This window comes from Apodemus sylvaticus, chromosome 12 (genome assembly GCF_947179515.1).
Source record: "Apodemus sylvaticus chromosome 12, mApoSyl1.1, whole genome shotgun sequence".
Lineage (NCBI taxonomy): Eukaryota > Metazoa > Chordata > Mammalia > Rodentia > Muridae > Apodemus > Apodemus sylvaticus.
Window position 1 is genome coordinate 58132484 of NC_067483.1, and position 21362 is coordinate 58153845.

Sequence of the window (21362 nt, forward strand, 5' to 3'; positions counted from 1 at the left end):
TAAAATTGTCTTCCAGCCTTTTACTCTAAGGTAGTGTTTGTCTTTGACCCTGAGGTGTGTTTCCTGTAAGCAGCAAAATGTAGGGTCCTGTTTACGTATCCAGTCAGTTAGTCTGTGTCTTTTTATTGGGGCATTGAGTCCATTGATGTTAAGAGATATTAAGGAATAGTGATTGTTACTTCCTATCATTTTTGACGTTATTTTTTAAATTTGATTGCTTAACTTCTTTTGGGTTTGATGAAAGGTTACTATCTTGCTTTTTTCAGGGTGGAGTTTCCCTCCTTGTATTGGTGTTGTCCTCCTATTATCCTTTTTAGGGCTGGGTTTGTGGATAGATATTGGGTGAACTTGGTTTTGTCGTGAAATATCTTAGTTTCTCCATCTATGGTGATTGAGAGTTTTGCTGGATATAGTAGTTTTGGTTGGCATTTGTGTTCTCTTAGAGTCTGCATGAGATCTGCCCAGGACCTTCTAGCCTTCATAGTCTCAGGTGAAAAGTCTGCTGTGATTCTGATAGGTCTTCCTTTATATGTTACTTGGCCTTTTTCTCTTACTGCCTTTAGTATTCTTTCTTTGTTTAGAACATTTGGTGTTTTGATTATTATGTGACGGGAAGTATTTCTGTTCTGGTCCAGTCTGTTTGGAGTTCTGTAGGCTTCTTGTATATTCATGGGCATCTCTCTCTTTAGGTTAGGGAAGTTTTCTTCCATAATTTTATTGAAGATATTTGCTGGCCCTTTAAGTTGTAAATCTTCACTCTCATCTATGCCTATAATCCTTAGGTTTGGTCTTCTCATTGTGTCCTGGATTTCCTGGATATTTTGGGTTACAAGCTTTTTGCACTTTGCATTTTCTTTAACTGTTGAGTCCATGGTTTCTATGGAATCTTCAGCATCTGAGATTCTTTCTTCTATTTCTTGTATTCTGTTGTTGATATTTGCATCTCTGTCCCCTGATTTCTTCCCAAGGCTTTCTATCTCCAAAGTTGTCTCCCTTTGAGTTTTCTTAGTTGTTTCTACTTCTGATTTTAGATCCTGGATGGTTTTGCTTAGCTCCTTCCCTTGCATGTTTGTGTTTTCCTGTAATTCTTTAAGAGATTTTTGTGTTTCCTCTTTCATGAGCTCAGCCTGTTGACCAAAGTTCTCCTGTATTTCTTTAAGAGATTTTTGTGTTTCGTCTTTCATGACCTCAGCCTGTTGAGCAAAGTTCTCCTGTATTTCTTTAAGTGTTTTTTGCATTTCCTCCTTGTTGGCTTTTGTATTCTCCTGGATTTCTTTCAATGATTTTTGTGTTTCCCTTGCAAGGGCTTCTAACTTTTGATCCATTTTCTCCTCAATGCCCTTCATGTGTTCCTGTACCAGCATCATGACCAGTGATTTTAAATCCAAATCTTGTTTTACTGGTGTGATGGGGTATCCAGGACTTGCTGGTAGAGGAGAATTTGGTTCAGATGTTGCCATATTGCCTTGATTTCTGTTAGTGACGTTTCTGCGTTTGCCTTTTGCCATCTAGCTCTCACTGGTGTTACTTGGTCTTGTCAGTGCTGGACTCACCAGTGCAAGCTGCCCGTTCCCCGTTGGCCTCTGGTGCACAGCTTACACTGTGCACTGCCTATAGACAGGGTGCTGTTGTCCAGGCTGTTCAGATCCTGAAGCAGGCACCTGAAGGCTCCCGCTAGGGCCCGCAGGATTTATTGGAGCACACTGACTTCTCCCAGCTGGCCGCCCGGAAGCCCCCACTAGCCTCTTGAGGGACCTGGAGATGTGGCGGCCACCCAGGCTGATCTGAAGCGGAGAGAGTTGAGCTGGGGGCTTCTGCCTGAGGCCTTGCCCCAGATTGTGTCTGTGGACCAGGTGGAACCCGTGTGCACCCCCAGGGAGCTCCGAAGGTGAATGTTGCTGTGACCTCCCCTGTGCTCCGCTCACTCCGCTGGGCAGCCGATTTCCCCAACCGGGCTGGCGCACACTAGGTTAGCCTTGTCGCCTGGGCCCTGAGTCCAGGCAAACGCCTGGGAGGCCAAGGTCCGAGCAAAGTTCCCCTAGGGCTATGTCTGTTATTTGGGTCCGCCAGGTGACCCGGATGGCGGGCGTGCGCGTCCGCGCTCCCCGAAAGCACCGGGAGAGTCTGTTGTGCTAATAACCTCCTGGGCGGGTTGACACACAGATGGCCCACCAAGCCGCCCAGTTCTTGGGGTCAGTCCTGTGCCTTTTGGGGCCTAGACCCCCGTTTTGTTAGCCTCAGGCTACGCTTGTTAGCAGTCTCTGCCCTCCCGAGCACTCTGGCTCCTGTAGGCAAAATGGCGGCGCGTGCACCGGCCAGGGCAAAAAAAACTCCTGGCTGGGTTGGCGCCCCGATGGCCACTCGAACAGCCCAGGGCCTGGGTGCAGGCCAACGCCCGTCTGGCTCAGACCCCTGCGGTGTTGGGCCTAGGATTATGTTTGTGTACCTCAGTCTGACCGATCTCTGGAGCCCGGGATCAAGATGGCGGTGAGTCTCTCCTGACTGGCGGGCAGCCGAGTTCTGAAGTGGCTTCCGTGCAGGGAAAGGCTCCGCAGAACCGCAGTTGCTTGCCGCCCGGCTGGTCAGCGAAGGTCAGTGGTCGTGGGCGCAGGGCCTAACTGGACCCTGTGTCGCCTTGGTTCCACCGCTGATGGCCCTTCAGCTGGAGCAGCCACTGCTACCGCTGCCGCCGCCGCCGCCGCCGCCGCCGCCTCCCCTCAAAGGACAGTCCTGATGCTGAATGTTTGTCCAATACAAGCTCAGCACCATATTTAAATAATAGAAAAGAAGTGTCTATGCTGGGGGTTGCCCATTTACAGAGAGCCCCCAAAGAAGCCCCTCATGCAATACTTCATACCCCTCTTTGGTGTTTTCTTCCTTTGTGTTTCTGCATATTCTATTTTATTATAATATTTTAGTATTCTTACTAATGAATACTGTTAAGAAAGATCCTAGCGCATGGAAAAGCCTCCCTATCTCAAGAAGCAGCAGAACCAATACTCTGAAAATGTTTGTATTACTGGAAATGATTTATATATTCAATGAAATTTCAGTCAGATTTCACTGACATTCTTCACACCACTAGAAAAAGAAGTCCTAAAGTTTGTATATAAGCATAAAAGAGCACAAATAGTCAGTGCAAATAATACTCTACAGGACAACACTTGGAACATCTCAACACCTGATCTCAAACTCCTCTTTAGGACTATGGTAATACCATGATCCTAGCAGGCAATGAGTAGATTAGCAGACCCAGAGAAGAACTCTCACAGGGATGGCCTTTATGTAATCCTTGACAATGCTGTAAAAAGGACACAGTGAGGAAAAGGCAGCCAACAAATGTGTTGGAAAACCTGAATATCCACATGTAAAGGAATAAAACTATATTTTTCAAACTTTACAAAATTATCTCAAAATGGATTCATGGCCACAATGTAAAAAGATTTGAAAATGCTAAGAGAAAAGTTTCAAAATATAATCATGGACATGAACTTTCTGAAGAGGACCCCAAGAGAACAGAAAATAATTCTAAGAATTGCCAAATAAATGAGATGGCATGAAATAGAGAGCTTATGTACAATGGAAGAAATGATCAGCCCACAAAATGGGAGAGATGTTTTTCTAATTAGATATCAACTAGGGGATTAATATCAAGCATCTATAAAGAACACTGGAATTAGATATAAAAAGCAAGCATCCAACCAACAATCGTTGACTGAATTGGACAATTCTAAAAGGAAGAAGGACAAACAGTCAATAAATATGTGGAGAAAGTTTTAAACATCTTTAGTTATCAGGAAAATGAAAAGAGAAAGTATCCTGAGCCCCTGCCTCACCCTAATCAGTATGGCTGTCATCAAGGAAACCAACTACAACAGAAACAATTTAGGATGTGGGAAAAAAAGAAATTCTTGGTCTCTACTGATGGGTATTCAAGTTTCTAGGGCTACTAAGAAAATCAGTAGGCAGGTTCCTTGAGACACTAAAAATAGAACTACCCTGTAATCTACGTATACTGTCTGGTCATGTGACCAAAGAGTCTTCTGTGAGTGTAGCACTAATATTCTTGTATACCCATGTTAATTGTTGCATTCTTCACAACAGCCAAGAAATGTAACCATCTTAGAGGTTGTTTGAAGATGAGTGGATTTAAAAATAAGTGGTTCATAAACCCATTGGAATTTTATTCTCCCATAAAGAAAATTAAATTCTGACATTTACAGGAAAATGGATAGAACTGGAAATTATCATAGCAAAGTAAAATTAGCCAAATTAAAGAATATATGCTATATATTTTCTATGACATATAAAATTAGATTTCAGTTACATATATGTAAGATAGACAGAGATAAATAGACAGACAGACAGACAGACAGATAGGCCCTATGAAAGGGGATAAAGAGATCAAAAGAAAGGAGAAAGGGAGAAAGGGTAATGGAACGCATATGTCATGAAAGGGGAGGAATTCTACTTAGGATAGAAAGAACTACAAAAGGAAGAAAGGGCACAGAAAGGATACTGTGCGGCAAATAGGAACAAAACGTAAGAATATATATGTATGAAAATGTTCAATTAAAACTCACTTGCTTGAACTCTACCAGAATTTGGATCTGCACAAGGTCCTCTGCATATATCTTATAGTTTGTTGTTGGCCTAGTGTTTCTTGTCGGTCTCCTAACAGAGGGAGTGAGGGGTGTCTTTGACACTTTAGCTTGCTCTTGGGACTCTTTTCCACCTACTGGGTTTCCTTATCCAGCCTTGGTCTTATTGTATCTTGTTGTGCTGTGTTTGGTTGATGTCCCTGAGAGACCCGCTCTTTTCTGGCAGGAGATGGGGCAGGAATATATAGAGGAGAAGGGAGGTAGGGGAGAATAGGAGGACTGGAGGCAAAGCTGGGGTCAGAATGTGTGAGAGCAAAATAAATTTTAAAAATCCTAAATAAAATAAATAGAGATAGGCTCAGCTAATAATTACTACCACTTTGGTCACTTCAAGTAAAAAAGTAAAAAAATACACTAGTGAAATTTATTAAATTAATTTTAAAAGTAAAAATTTAAATTAGTCAGATATGTACAGGTATAACATTTAAATGAAGATCAAATCCTTGGAGGCAATTATGAAAATAATTAAAATGGCATTGAAATTGAGGAATGTCTAGGACCATACCACCCTGAGCATATCTGATCTTATCTGACATCCACATAGTAGACTAGAGGACTTGAAAACATCAAAACATCCAAGGACAGTTTATATATTGTCTTAAAATAGACATCTGCAACTACCAGGTCCAGTTACAATCGATCGCAGTAAAGTTAGGGAAATGCAAATCAAAACAACCCTGAGATTTCACCTCACACCAGTCAGAATGGCTAAGGTCAAAACCTCAGGAGACAGCAGGTGTTGGCGAGGATGTGGAGAAAGAGGAACACTCCTCCACTGCTGGTGGGATTGCAAGATGGTGCAACCACTTTGGAAATCAGTCTGGCGGTTCCTCAGAAAACTGGGCATGTCACTTCCTGAGGACCTTGTTATACCACTACTGGGCATATATCCAGAGGATTCTTCAGCATGTAATAAGGACACATGCTCCACTATGTTCATAGCAGCCCTATTTGTCGTAGCCAGAAACTGGAAAGAACCCAGGTGTCCTTCAATGGAGGAATGGATACAAAAAATGTGGTATATTTACACAATGGAGTACTATTCAGCCATTAGAAACAATGAATTCATGAAATTCTTAGACAAATGGATAGAGCTAGAGAACATCATACTAAGCGAGGTAACCCAGTCTCAAAAGATCAATCATGGTATGCAGTCACTGATAAGTGGATATTAGCCTAGGAACTTGGAATACCCAGGACATAATCCACACATTAAATGATGTCCAAAAAGAATGGAGGAGTGGCCCCTGGTTCTGGAAAGACTCAGTGCAAGAGTATAGGGGAATTCCAGAACAGGGAAGTGGGAAGGGGTGGATGAAAGAATAGGGGGACGGAAGAGGGTTTATGGGACTTGCGGGGAGTGGGGACCCAGAAAAAGGGGAAATCATTTGCAATGTAAATGTAAAAAAAAGCCACCTATTTGGAGACACTCAAGTTTCCAGGTGAGTCACTTTTAAACAGCTCAACAGCTAAAGCATTCTTTCATCCAAAGACACGTGTTTGCCCAGATGCTGTAGCTCTGACGCAGCACACTTGCAAGGAGAGACATGGAAGGTGGAAGGTGGAAGAGCACCCTTGGGCAGAAGTTTCTAGAAGCACTGTACCTTGGACTGTGAGGAACACTGACGCTGCTGCTGACCCTCCTTCACTGGAAACCACACAACGGTACTCCCCAGCATCAGCAGCTTTCACACTCCTCAGCTCCAGTGAGAGGTTGGCCAAGGTCCTAATCCTTGCTGAGTCTGCTAGTCGGACATCTTTGCCACTTCTCTGCCAGGTTAGATTATAGTCCACAGCACTGATGACAAGACAGGACAAAACTGCTCTTTCTCCGGGAGTGACTGTTACATTATTAGGCAGTTGGATGATCGGAGGAGGTTCTGTGCAAAATCAGAAGACTCAAATCAATAAACCTACCATCGACTTTGCTTGCTTACACATGTGACTTAAAATCTCTGCATATATAAATGTGTATTGAATTATCTGTCAGGGTGTTGCTATATATAATAGAAAATATTACCTATGCCAGTGAGACTCCCCCCAAAAAATTATCATCTAGTTACATGATACTTGAACGGCAAATTGAGATCTCTAGGTTATACACATGAGAGTCTAATTGACTTGGCTAAAGGATATGACTGAAAGGATTTAGAATTCTGCAACGAAGAAGGTTTTTCATTTGTTTTGATGAAAGAAGCATTTATTAGTTTTTTAAATGAAAAGATACTGAGTGTTTTCAAGAACATAGCATCCACTAGATGCTAGACATGGCTCTAAGTGATATGTTATCAGGTTGTTTTCAAGTCCTCCCTTGTTCTAAAACAGCAGTTCTCAACATCTGGGTTGTGATGCCTTTGGCAACAGGCTATCTCCAAACATATTTACATTACAATATTAACAGTAGCAAAATTACAGTTATGAACTAGCAACAAAATAATTTTATGGTTGGAGTCATCACAACATAAATAACTATTAAAAGAATATAACATTAGGAAGGTTATGAACCACTGATCTAAAAGCATACCCTATCATCTTAAATTAAGATTCTCTTTTACTGGGGCCAGAGAGAGGACTCAATATGAAGAATACTTGTTACGAATACAGAGGACTTGGGTTTGGTTCCTGACACCCAAACACAATGGTTCAAAATCAATTACAACTCCAGTTCCACGGTATCCAATACCCTAGTCTGAAATCCAGGGGTCCTAAACATGTGATATGGTTCACAGAGAAACACGACAGCAAAACATACATATAAACAAAATAAACAAATGTTTCTAATAAACATTTCTTTTCACTGGCATGCCTTGACAGGATCAATGTTTAGAATTTCACTTAAACCCAGAATTTTGGTATGTGTATGGTTTTATATTAATAAAATTTCAATACAGAAAGTTAATATAACTGTAATACTATCAAGCTTAACCTACAAATATCACTGGAAAAGAATGTTCTGGATACTTATGTGGTTTTATTCATTGTCAGATAATATATAAATATTATCTATTTATAGTTAATAAATGCTTTCTAATACCCAGTTTGTATTTAAGATGCAAATTTAAATACCCATCTTCTGCTTAACACCATCAATAACCAACATTACAACAAGAACCCAAAATTCTTGAACATGTCAAATACAACAGTGGTTAACAAAAAAGAAAAAAACAAAAACAAAAACAAAAAACAGGTGAGGAAACATGTTGGTAGAAGTTTAGCTTTTCTACAGTTGTCTATCAAATGCTCTTTGACTTTATAGTAACAACTATTGTGACAAGAATATCACTATTCTATAATAGTCACTTCCTAATACTTTATAAAAATATGAGACCCAGCTGGGTAGTAAGTCAGCACTTGATTCCAAGCTTTGGATACATAATGACATTATGGTGGCTGAGCTGGGACCTTACCCTGGGCAAAGGGAAATTGAGCTGTAGATGGTTGTTAGTGGCTACTGTGCTACACAAATGCCACCCTTGGAAGAAATGCCCACTCTTTCAAACCCCACATAACCCTTGTCTGTTACTCTTTCTCTGAAATCCATTGCTGCAACACTGATGCTTTCTGACTTCTTTCATGGCTAACTAAAGGAAAGAATGCCTGGAAACCGGCCTATGAAAGAGTCAGATCCCCAGTTATGCCACTGTCGGCTGGCACAGAGGAATCCGATAGAGTATGTGCAACAGAGGCGAGCAGAAGCTACTGGCACCACAGACCCAACTTTGTAAGTCGTGGGTACTTGTGGTCTTCCAAACATCTCCCAGTTACTTAACAAGATGCCTGAAACAACTTACTGAAGCCTCTCTACCCCCTGTCCTTTCTCCTAATTAACATTGCTGGGAAGAAACACTCAAGAGCTCAAGTGTTTGCTTTCCCAGAAGCTGAGGAATGTTGACACAATTCCAGGGCTTTTCATAATTTCTGGAGATGAAAAAATAAATAGTTTGTGATGTATGTCAACTCGCTTAACTTATTTCAGAAGACAATCTTTATTTTCCTAAGAAGAAGAGAATACAAATAGTTTCACTGAAAGAACACGCCTGCCTGATTTACATGCCTCTCTCTCCAAGTTCTGTCTTGGACACAACAAATCCTAGGATTCAAAAGCATCATCTAATTAAAATATTTCTTTTGTCTTAAATTATCTCAGGAAAATGCACACTGAGAGCAAATACAGGCATGTTCAGCTTCTGCAGCCCTAACACCAGAAGGTCAGACTAGGATAGCAGGATACGGTCAAGGACAGAACAACATAAAGCAGACATAGAATATTTCAGTTAAAATGAAGTTTCTGGGCAGGGTATTTAGCTTAGGGGCAGAGTGATTGCTTAGTGCTCGCCTATGTGAGACCCTGGGTTCAATCCCCAGTATATAAAAAGTTAGAGAAAGAACTGAAGGAGCTGAAGGGGTTTGAATCCCCATAGGCAGAACAACAATGTCAACCAACCAGACCCCTCAGAGCTCTCAGGGTCTAAACCACCAACCAAGGAGTACACATGGAGGACCCATGTCTCCCAGCCACCTATGTAGCAGAGGATGGCCTTGTAGGGCATCAATGGGAAGAAATGCCCTTGGTCCTGTGAAGGCTCAATTCCCAGTGTAGGGGAATACCAGGGCAGAGAGGTAGGAGTGGGTAGGACACCACCCTCATAGAAACAGGGGTGGGGGGTGATGGGATAGAGGGTTCTGGAGGAGAAACTGGTAAAGGGGACAAAATTTAAAATGTAAATACATAAAATATCCAATAAAAAAGTATCTGAAAATTATATAACTGTATGCTGAGTAGGTGGTTTGAACCTGATCTTTGAATGTATATCACAGGCTCCTTCCCCTAATTATTCTGGGAAATTAAAGGACAATATTTCTATGAATGTATCTTACCATATAAAATACTAGTGTATTCTGCCTCCCACCTACTCACAGGAACTTACTGTCTGAATGTAAAGTAACAGGTATCACATGTGTACACTATAGTCTATCCAATAGGGCTCTGCGTTCTGAGACAATTTTTGAGATTTATCATGGTCTTCAATTTGAAGATCAGAATCTATTCATAAAACTACTGTGATTATCATAGATGAAAATAAGAAACATTTCTCTGCAGGTACTTGCCTATAGATATACAACCACCATAGTAAAAACAAAACCTTAGATGGTAAAATAGTAATATTATCTATCAATTACTTGTACATTCCAAGCTACCTTCTAAGGACTGTGCGTGTGCCTCAAATATTGCTCAGTCATCCATAGGATAGACAATGTTTTTTATTATGATTATCATTTTAGAGTTAGGGCAGTAAGGTATCAAGTCCTTAAAGAACGGCAGAGGAACTGGATGGAAGAGGGGATGGAGAAAGGAATGGACAGGGGAGGAGCCAGTGTAGGCAGAGCCCTAGAGAGAGAAGGCCAGGAGAGAAAAATTAGAATAATTTTTTTAAAAGGGGAGGGGGAGACTAGCACAGAGAAAGACACAAAGGTTGGGTGTGGGAGGCCACTGTCTGAGTTCACAGTGTGGTAGATAGACAGTCGAAATGATCACGAGGAGAACTGTACAAACTCACAGCCAACCACCATCTCATCTCGTTTCCAGAGGTACAGTCACAGGCAGATGGCACTTACCTGATACATCAAAGAATGTCTGTGCCCTGCCGGTCCCTGCACTGCTCACAGCAATACACTCATAGAAGCCCTCGTCAGATAACGTCACCTTTGTGAAATCCCAGTTCACACTGGCAGATTCTCTGGGGACAAGAAATTTAAAAGCTTTTAGTGTATGTCAAGCAAGAGAATCATGAAAGCAATGATAAGTGATCTGCTTTGAAGGATGTGTTCGAATAAATAATGCAAAGTAGGTTGTGAAAACTGCAGATTAAATGTTAACTTAAAGTCATATACCTTTTGTATTTTAAACAGTTATGCTCCTCTATTCTGAGCAAAAGAAAATAAATTTTCTTTAACTTTCTTATTCAAGTTCTACCTGAAGGTACATATATATCTGATTTAACCTATGCATACAATAAGCAATGCAAAAAATTGAAAAAAATACATTAGTTCTGTAGACAAACACCTGCACCCTACCATCTAACAAATATTGATTCATTCACTGCCAAACTTCTCATTTTCTGGAACAGTCTAGAATGAAAGGTATTTAATTATTGCTTTAAAAAGTTCACAATGGGTTGAGAACACTGAATGTTCTCCCAGAGGTCCTGCGTTCAATTCTCAGCAACCACAGGGTGTCTCACAACGATCTGTAATGGGATCTGATGCCTTCTTCTGGTGTGTCTGAAGACAGCGACAGTGTACTCGCATACATAAAAATAAATAAATCTTTTAAAAAAGTTCACAGTTTACAAAAGTGGGACTTGTTCTTTTAAAAAATACAGTTGAAATATAAATATGATATATTTTCTATTTTTCATGTATTACTAGTCATAATCTTTTGAAAATCACAAAGTAAAAAAGACACATATTTGAGACACATCTCACTGATTTCTGATTTTACTTGAGGCTCCCATCTCTCCTCACCCAGACACAGCACAAGAAAGCAAGCATGAATAGCTTACTGAACTCAGATGTCATGTTCAACCCTGACAGGGTTTGGAACAGTAAAGTAAGCATAGGTTACTATCGTCAGGAAAGTGGGTACCTAAGTGGGCATCGTTCTTTGTACTGTAGTAGTTCAGGATACTTCAGCTAGTGTTCCCTGTCCATTCTATGTGAACTGCGTACCAATGGCCCGTTCTTGCAGCTCCAGAAGTAATCAGTATCCCTTAACTCTTCACTGCCGTGTCTCTCAGGCTGTGTCTCAAACACTGTACAGCAGGGCATGTAAGCGCATGTGTGCAAGCCCTTCTCTGGGGGTCTGTCAGTCACAGACACGTAATAGTTTGGAATGTGTGTTCTCTGCAAGGCCTGTCCCAGAACTGAACATATGTTAGGATCCATCAAACCTTGGGTTCACGGAAATTTTTGAACAGGAAATGAAAATTCATCTAGTCTCAGAGTCCTTCCTTTTTAAAAAGAGAAGTTGAAAGGTAATTCCTTTGTCTGAGGATGCGTGATCAGTTTACTAATTGTTTTAAGGATATCTTAAGCTGTACTTGTAGCCCTCTTATTTATGAACTGCTAGGAAAGGGGAAATAAACGTTTTTCTTACGATGTAGCACAAACCAGGCTCAAACTTCTAATCCTCCTGCCTCAGCCTCTCAAGTGCTGGGATTAAAGGCACGTGCCAATAGGTCCGATTTAGTCATTCTTTTTTATTGTAGCCTTCTCTGTTGACATAAGCATCCTGCTACCACAATAAAGAAAGGGATTCCAGATATAAACTTTAGAACAGGACAAAGAGCCTGCCCAGAAGATGTGCACACTGCTACTGCAACCCGACTTCTCTCTTGAATCTCCCGACGATTAAAGTGGCTGACAAAAAATGAAGATTAAGTCCCATGTTTGATATTACTGGGAATCTACAGCAGAGGCATTCAAGCACACTGGGATTAGAGTATCAGTCTCTCCTCACTTACAAGGCTTAATAGATGTCAGCAAGGCCTGTCTCATCTCAAGGCCACAGCACCAGAAACATGCAAAAAAGAATTTTTGTGGCTTACCTCCCAGGAATTGTGTGGAATCAATGAGTTAATGTTTATAAAGAATCTCAAGTGTCTTTGAAAACTGTCACTCTTTAAACAGGAAGCAGAGTTATTTTATTTCATCGGCTAGTTATGTGGCTCCATCATCTGCTAGCCTGGCCTGGGATGTGGCTGGTTATAAAACAGACGGCTAAGTAAATCATCAGGATGTACTATGTATGGAGCCGGCAGCTGTTGGGGAATGGAAAACTTTCTAGATAGAATTAACTTTCCAGCCACAGCATGGCTGAAAATGAATCTCCAGGAAGAGATTATATACATTAAGACTGTCAAGTAGTTAACATCTTATAGAGCTATATTCATATCACATCAGCAGTGTGAAAGACTGCTAACGTAGTTCTTAGAGGGTTTTTGCTCCCAAATCAAGCTGGATTTGTGTGGTAACTCAAAAAGCAATACAGTTTCCTGAAATAAGTCTTCTGGCATTTTCTTAAGATGTAGCTAATCTTTGTCAATTAGGTTAATTGCGTTTCTCAATAAAATGTCACTCAACTTTAGAAGAAAGAGGTGGTACCTTCTAGCCAACTCCTCGCATTGTCTTCTGTATGCCGTAGCCACATGTGCTCCCAGCGAACCGTGCTAACCTACGCTCTGCACACAGTGAACTCCTAAACATTGTCCCCCATTCTTCTCTCCTGGCTCTCTGGGATCCACACACAGCGGCCTCATTTTTGACTCTCTTTTCCTGCCCAGTCCCCTTGGCCTCTGTGCCTCTGTGTGTTTGTGAGATTTCCCAGGATCTGTGATCTACTACCTCGCTCGCCATCTTTACAGGGTCCAGTGCCGTTCATTCCATTTGTGGTTGTTGCTGCTCTTTTGGTTGCTTGCTTGCTTTCCTGGTTAGCTTTTTAAGACAGGGTTTCTCTGTGTAGCCCTGGCTGTCCTGGAACTCACTCTGAAGATCAGAGTGACCCCAAACTCAGAGATCCACCTTAGCCTTCCAAATACTGGGATTAAAGATATGCACCACCACACCCAGCTTCTCACACAGTTTTAAATGTACTTAAAATTGAAAAGCTGCATGTTAATAACCTACTAAGTGATAATATTTCTAACTCTTTGTATTTTTGTCATAACACCAGTTAAATTCACTCATTATATTACACTTCAAATAGGAGTTGTAGACAAATTTAGTCCAAATTCAATGAAGCGAGATAGATTCCAGGGAACTTCTTTGCAAAGTACATTCCAAGGTCATTTACCTAATATTGAGTTGATAATTCTGTAATCTTTGACTTGGAACCTTCTAATTACATAAATACAGACCATATAAATGCTAAGCTATATGGAATATACTCTAGAATTTACTATCCTTTTCTGTATCCTTCTACTACATGAGCAGCCCAGTGCTGTGTTCCAAAATGGTGAAGGAAGGAAAGTCAGAGATAGAGTACAGGATTATATTTGCATGCTTATGGCTCTAAACTACTGCTGAGAGGAACATTTACACACCTTAAATACTGGTCCACTCCCAGGGTGATTCCATTTCTCAAGAAGCTCAACGTGAAGGGCAGAAGGCTCTCAACGGAACAGCGGACCTGGCCTGGCTGCAGGTAGTACCCTGGGGTTCTCGCCGGCATTGTAACCTTGGGAGCATCTAGGGAAAAAAAGAAAACATGTAAGAAAGTCACCACAATAGAAGTACTTTCTATAGATCCACCCACAGGCTTCACACTTGAGTGATGCAGACAAACCATCAGCATTCCAATTAATCTAAATTACCGAATTTATTTTAACTACCATTATTCGAAGCAGATTCATTTCCCTAGGATCTCATTATGACAGTCATCAAACTAAAAACTCAGTTGATCTTAAAAGCATACTTTTTGTCCACTACCAAGCTAGGAAAAGCAAATCAAATGAGTTACATCATCGACTGTAGAATAAAGTCTTATTCCAAATATGTAAAAAACATGAGAAGAATCCACAGACCTTAGAATTAACTACATAGGGCAACTTTTTCCTAAAAGAAATAATGAGAAGCATTTTTTTTTAAAGAATCCAACAAATTTCACGCATTCAATACAGGGGGATGAAGCCAACTCTCTTGAATGTTAACATGAGGAAATCTTGAAGTTGGCTCTGTGCTCACGGTTGTACTGTGAATAAACAATAGCTCTTGAATCTCAAAATCTCACCCTCATTCATAAAAGATAAGCTCTGGCTCCTGCCCAGCTTTGAAAACAATCTCTCTGTGCCTTCATAGGGAAAGCAGGATTAGAAAGGGGGTCTAAAGTTTTAGTCAGATTTGGTCATTTCAAAAATCTCTCAGATAGAGAGAGACCTGATGCTCCCCAGCCATTCCTATCTTGTAACCCCATCTCTCTATAATAGGAGATATCTCAGTAACTAGTTTAGTAATTAAATAACCAATTAATCCCTGGTCCAATCATCACCATTTGATCAGAGTCCACTGTTATCACCACATATGAATGTTTAGCCAACTTACATAACTGAAGAAGTGGTGAGGATAAAGAGGCGTTACTGCAATTTCCTATTCATTAAAGTTACCAAAATTCTCAAGTCTAAAATCAGTAAGATTTGACATAAGACTCTAAACGTACTATTTAAAAGTTAAATAGGTGTTCAATAACAATTGAGGCCATAAATATGAAGGAGAGGGGGATGACCTTATGGGAAAGTTGGAAGGGAGAACAGGGAAGAGAGAGATGCAATTAAATTATAATCTCAAAATTAAAAGAAATGTTTACCTAAGAAACAAACAAAAGCTTCTTCTTGCAGAAAACTGAGACCATTGCAGAAAGCTACAAATGGTCATAATCTAAAGATCAGTGGCGCAAGGGAACCCAGCCCAAAGGATACATCTAAGTCATAGAGCCTACACCCAAGGCTCAGGGAACAGCATGGAAAAGAGGTAGAGAGATGGTAAGATCCAGAGAACCAGGAGGTCTGCTGTAAGACTGTATCTTCTAGAAACAACAGGGAAGCTACACCATGATAACTCAACAACATGGCTGCCAAAACAAGACCTGCATAATGACAATATCAATAGACATGTTAATGCATCTCAGTGGATCCCAATCCTAAACAGAGAACTAAAGGGAATGACAGACTGCTCAGAGAAGGAGAATTAGCCTCTTCCAGGCATCAGTCCCCCAATGCAATACAAAGCACTTAGCCCTAAAACCACACCCACAAAGCAAAGTCATAATAAATGGACTCAGAGGTTGTATTTATATATGTATTCATCTCTTGTAACAATAATAATCAAAGGAAAAGAGACCATTTATTAGAGAAAATAGAGGTAAATATGAGAGGGACTGAAGAAAATGGGCAGTGATAATTTTAATTTTTTAATTTTTTAATTTTCAAAAATATTAAGTAACATATACAATATACCAGGATAAAAGATAAATGTAAAAAAAAAACAAATTATCTTCATGTAAATGCTCATCAATTGGTGACAGAGTATAGCTATGGGAATATCAACTTTTACTTTATAGTCCATATTTTACCTGTGGGATATTCCCTTAAGCTATCAATATTTCACTGTTGAGTGTAACATTTGTCTTACCTGGGACAATGCTGGAAAAGGAAACGCTTGACACTCTCTGGAATAGATAATCATCTTTGTCATAGCCTGTCACCTTGAGAAAGAAAGCTTCATCTGGTGGAATGAAGTCAGAAATATTCCAAATGCCGTACGGCTTCCGATCTGGGTAATGTTTGACAGGAATGGTCTTAAGAGATCCCCCCGAGATACTCAGGAGCTCAAGACGGTCTACTCTAGCAGGATTGGAGATTCCAGAAGTGTTCAGTAGCACATATGTAGGTATCCCTACAAGAGAAAGTCATTGTCATACACAAGGGTCACAGAGTTGGGGTCATCTGTTTAAGCATCGGCACTGTAGGATCATAGACACACTATAAGGATGGATGCTCTACACTGATAATCTAGTTACAGAGCTTTTCCAACATAAAAACAGAACTTGAGACATTGTAGCAATCATCCTACAGAATTTTAATTGTTCTTATATCAAGAAAATTAGAATGAAATACTATGTGATAGTTGATCATGTAAACATTTTTAAAGATTCACTTTTTTATTCTCACTAAAACTGCACAAATAAAGATAAGTTAATAATGATATGGAAAAGATTCTAAAGGTTATAGTATGTCTAAGCTTTGCCTTTAGCAATAAGATAATAAATCTTAATGGGCAGATAAAATACAAACAAGAACAAGCTTTAAAAAATCAGCAATGATTGCATCTTGAACATAAACAAATGCAAAGTATATTTAAATTTAAGCAATATACATGTACTTCATCTCAAGAAAGCAATTTATAAAATATTAATCTTTAAAAATCCACTGAGTGCATTTCTATTTTTTAATTAGATATTTTCTTTATTTACATTTCAAATGTTATCCCCTTTCCTTATTTCCTCTCCGAGAACACCCTATCCCATACCCTTCCCCTGTTCACTAACCCACCTACTCCCACTTCCCTGACCTGGCATTCCCCTACCCTGGGGCAATGAGCCTTCACAGTCCAAGGGCCTCTCTTCTCATTGATGTCTGTCTGACCAGGCCATCCTCTGCTACCCATGTGGCTGGAGCCATGGATCCCTCCATGTGTAAAAGATATCCTTTTTTATATATAAATATTTTATTTATTTATTTTGATGTATATGAGTATATCATTGCTCTCTTTAGACACACCAGAAGAGGGCATCAAATCCCATTATAGATGGTTGTGAACCACCATGTGGTTGCTGGGAATTGAACTCAGGACCTCTGGCAGCTCAGTCGGTGCTCTTAAATAATGCTCTTAACCACTGAGCCATCTCTCCAGCCCTTAAGTGCATTTCTAAATGTAGTTAAGTCTAAGAGTCAACTGGAGCACTCTTAGGTCCCAACTTCTGCAATTCTAATTTAAAAGATTAATGCAGAGCCCAGGAGTCTTATTTTTAAGAAGCCCTTTGACCTTCAGATGCTTTCAGAGTCATTCTGGTATTGCTCGATGATCTTGGACTGTATTTTGCAAAACACAAAGTGACCCAAAGACCCAATCACAATCAAGTTAAGGAAAGATGGATACTGTGCCTGTCAATACGGTTGGATGCCACAGGCCTGAGCAGTTACACCAGCTGGTCACAGCTCTCCCTTACACCAGCTTAGGAGCCCTTGCATACTAACCTTGCACCGGTCTGCTCATGGTTTTTTTGAAGTCCAGCGTGGGCTTTCGAGAAAAGCCAGCTCGGAAGTCGATAGTGCTGAGACCAGTGATGCGAACAGAATGCCTTCCACTGCTGGAGGTCTGAAATGGATAAGGACAACCCTAGTCAGCAGTTGGTTGCAGCAACTGCCACTGGTGTGGCAAACCACAGTGGGTTGACAAATGATGCTACAAAGTGACAGCCCTGACCGAGGTACTGAATCTGGACTTAGTTGTGATTCTCAATTCTGTAATGCAAATTTTGCAATGCATGTCTCATGTAGACTGCTCTAAAGTATCAATCTCATACCTGGTGGTCAACAGTAAATATTCAGTCACTAGTGAGTGGAGGTTAAAGTAAAGCTAAAAATCTCCACATATTTTCTGTACTTCTCCTTTGTTCCCTGTTGTCAAATAGTAGATGTTCAACAGACACGAATGAAATAAAAAAAAAAAAAATCTTTTCTCACAAAGCGCACTCAAGTGTGCTTCCAGAAAATGTTTCCTAATTCTTTTATTTATTTATCCAAATGCATAAGGCTTGCTAACTGCAGACATAGCAGTGATTCAATGGCTAAGTCAAAACTTCTCATCTCAGCATGACACCATCTACTAAGAATTAGCATTTGCTTCCTGCTCAAAGGAAACTCTGAAGAGCTCTTATAGCAACACCTACACCTAAACCAAACTACTCAGCTGGAGCCCAGAACAGGTAAGGCAAGGTCAATGTTTTCATACAGATGACTTCATGCTAAAAGCACACCAGTGTTCTGGAATTGTGAATAGGAAGACTTTCCTTTAAAAAAAAAAAATGGCAGAACTAAGGAGCAAGGTGGACCACAGTCTTGACTTCTGGTAATTTCGAGAGAGATTGCAGGACTGAAGGGAGAACCTGAGGGCACTAGAACAAGCACCATGGAGAGCTCCAGGAGTGGTAGGGAGTTCCTCCTAGGGCTTATTTTAGCTCAGGACTTCCTAATGCATATGGATCTGTCTAATTTAAGGATGCTGGTTTGCTAAACAGCTGCCTACATTTAAAGTCCATTCAGATAACTAACATGTAACATCCATTACACTCAAAAATGTCACTCATTAGACAATGCTCTCTTTCTCAACTCTACAGATAGGAGTTTAGGATAACAATTTCTAAGCAGCCTTGGACTCTAAGGCATAGAAGATATTATTGTCCAAATTTGTGGTAGCTACGGTAGATTTCTAATAATCCTTTTGTTAAAAGAGTCAGAGATGTTGATAAACCTTTCTCTGAAAGAAGGCAGCTCTGTATTTTTGGATTTTCAAATATGTAAGTTAATAATGCAACATGCTAATTTCTAGATGCCATTTTGATGACATTCAATGTAATAAGCAATTAAATATATAGTTGATTTTCCATGATCCATCAAGTGCCAGCTGCAGCATTCTATAATGCCATAGAACCAGTTCAGGCCATGGGCTAGAGATGTAACAGACTATGTCATCGCAGATCCCTTCATTTTACTCATTAGATGCAGAGACTACCGACTTCTGCTAAAGTGGCTAAAAATGTTAGAAGTAAAAATTTAAATGAAGCACTCATCAACCAGGGTTTCAAAATGCCTATATGAAATAGGTCAGTCTGTCAAACCACAGGAATATTAATGAGACTAGAGCATCCTTATATTAAGCCAGTGAGGATTCTTAGTAGCACTAATTGAATTAAAATTTAATTGATAGAGCTAGATTCCATTTCCTCCTCTTGAAGAGTTGTGATCTTTCATAAAATAACACACTTACTCAATGCTAAAGTCAAAACAAAGCAATTATATATGTGCATTCAAATGAAACTATAATATATGAAGGAGGCAGATATTTAACTAATTAATTTACTTCTGTGTCAGCAACCCTTTAAAACCCTTTGCAGTTTCTAACTCAGGCATAACAATGTTAAGCAGCTATTATTACCTCCAAGTTTTATGAAATTAAAGAATGCTCTGGGATCACAAAGATAATGAATAGTGAGCCTCAACTAAAATGTATATCTATCTCTTTTTGAATATTTGCTCTTAAATGAGACATTCTTTGCAAATTAAAGAATATGATTATTTTCATCCTTGAGAATGTCTGAGATACAGGCATTGTGTCAGTCATATATAATAACGAAGCTCACTATTGGGCATGCCTCTTTGGATGAAAATGACAGCAAGGAAAGAAATGTTCTCTAAGCATAGGATAAACTTGATTTAAACACACATACACACACACCACATGCACAAACACAAGCACACACACAAATACCCACACTAGTGTACTTACATATTTATATACACTCAAATTTATCTTGCTCAAGTGAACAAATCTCTTTTTAAATAAAAAAATTCCATGTAGTTAACATTTTGATATTAAAAGGTCAAAATAACTGGACCATTTTCTAGGAAAAACCTGTGATAAAGTGTTCATTGCCCCAAACACTAAATTAATGCTATAAGCAGAGTTGTCTACAGACATTCATAGGCCACAACTGAGGACGGCTGAGGACCCTCGTGTGGTCCCTTGTAGACTAGGGAGTGATTTACTAATGACACTTACACTTGCTTTATGCCAGTAGACTATACTGTGATTTGCAAAATGTACTATTTTTCATCAAACCTTTCAAACTTAATAAATACACTCTTGTAATCACAATTAATTTAATTTTGATTCAGTAATATTTCCTTGTTTGTTAATTTTATGCAAATATACAGATAAACATATAAAAAGCATTAATGAAGTTTGTTTGTGTAGTGGCTTCTTTGATGTCAGCAAAAATTAAGATACAGTATTTGATTGATAATGGAATTATAAATAGTTAAGGCACACAGACACTGAACTTCAATAAAATTTCCAAATATTACAATGCTAGGGGAAAAAGTACCTTATACATTTAAAAGTTGTTTTAGATAATTTCATGAATGAGTATCTTTCCAACTCCTCCTTCTCCCCATCCAACTCTCCAGTGTCCCCTCTACCTCAAATTCACGAGCTCTTTAATTATTAACGTTACATATATGTGTGTATATATACATATAGGAGTATATGTATGTGTATGTGAGAGAGAGAGAAAGTGTATGTGCATGTATATAGATGCACCTCCATCCCCTTGAATCCATTTGTGAATGTACTTACAGTTCACCTTCCTATTGAGGAGCTGCTCCCTAGACAAGACCGAGTCCCCCTCTCAGCAGCCATTAATTACCTACAGCTCTTCATCTATGTGTAGGGCTTTGTGAACTGGTATTGTCATTGTGCATATCTTAGTTAGGCCATATTAACCTGTAGAATTGCTATTATTATTATTGTTGTTGTTGTTATTGTTACTATTATTAACAGTATTAAGTATTATTAACAGTTTTATTAACAGTATAAAATATTGTAATGATTATTATTATTATTATGGTACAGGTATACCATATTAACCTGTAGAATATGCATTAGTGTGCACTGAAAATTAATATAACCATCTAAACCAAAATATTTCTTCCAGTCTTAGAATCTCAATATAGTCTTACGATATGGAATATTCTCTCCCGCACTTAGGGGATTATCTAGGGACAGTTTATACAAATTTACTTAATAGAAACATACCCCGGGGGATTTGTTAAATTACAAATGATTACACTGATAATCCTAGGCTAATAGAAACACTTTGTGTTATCTAAATCTATTATTTAATATCGTCATAGGGAGTTTCCCTTAAGTAAAAGGAGACAAAACTTGTCCCAGGGAGTTTCAGTGGTAATAGACTTATATTCTATGTAGTTATATATTAGCTACAGCTGTCTGAATGGAAAATTCATATTGCTTCTCAGAAATGAGATCCAGAATTTGTAGTTTCCATATAAATGGAAACTTGGGGCG

General features: G+C 39.5%; 1 protein-coding gene across 1 annotated transcript in view; it reads right to left on the minus strand.

Annotated features, from left to right (window-relative positions):
• The window catches only part of Hmcn1 (hemicentin 1), a 435972-nt gene that overhangs the window by 238667 nt on the left and 175943 nt on the right, over nucleotides 1-21362 (minus strand). The window contains exons 7-11 of the mRNA XM_052199882.1: nucleotides 17471-17591; nucleotides 15846-16109; nucleotides 13763-13907; nucleotides 10278-10399; nucleotides 6266-6541 (exon numbers count right to left, since the gene is read on the minus strand). Of these exons, the coding sequence (XP_052055842.1) occupies nucleotides 6266-6541; nucleotides 10278-10399; nucleotides 13763-13907; nucleotides 15846-16109; nucleotides 17471-17591 (928 nt within the window). The remainder of the gene's footprint in view (nucleotides 1-6265; nucleotides 6542-10277; nucleotides 10400-13762; nucleotides 13908-15845; nucleotides 16110-17470; nucleotides 17592-21362) is intronic.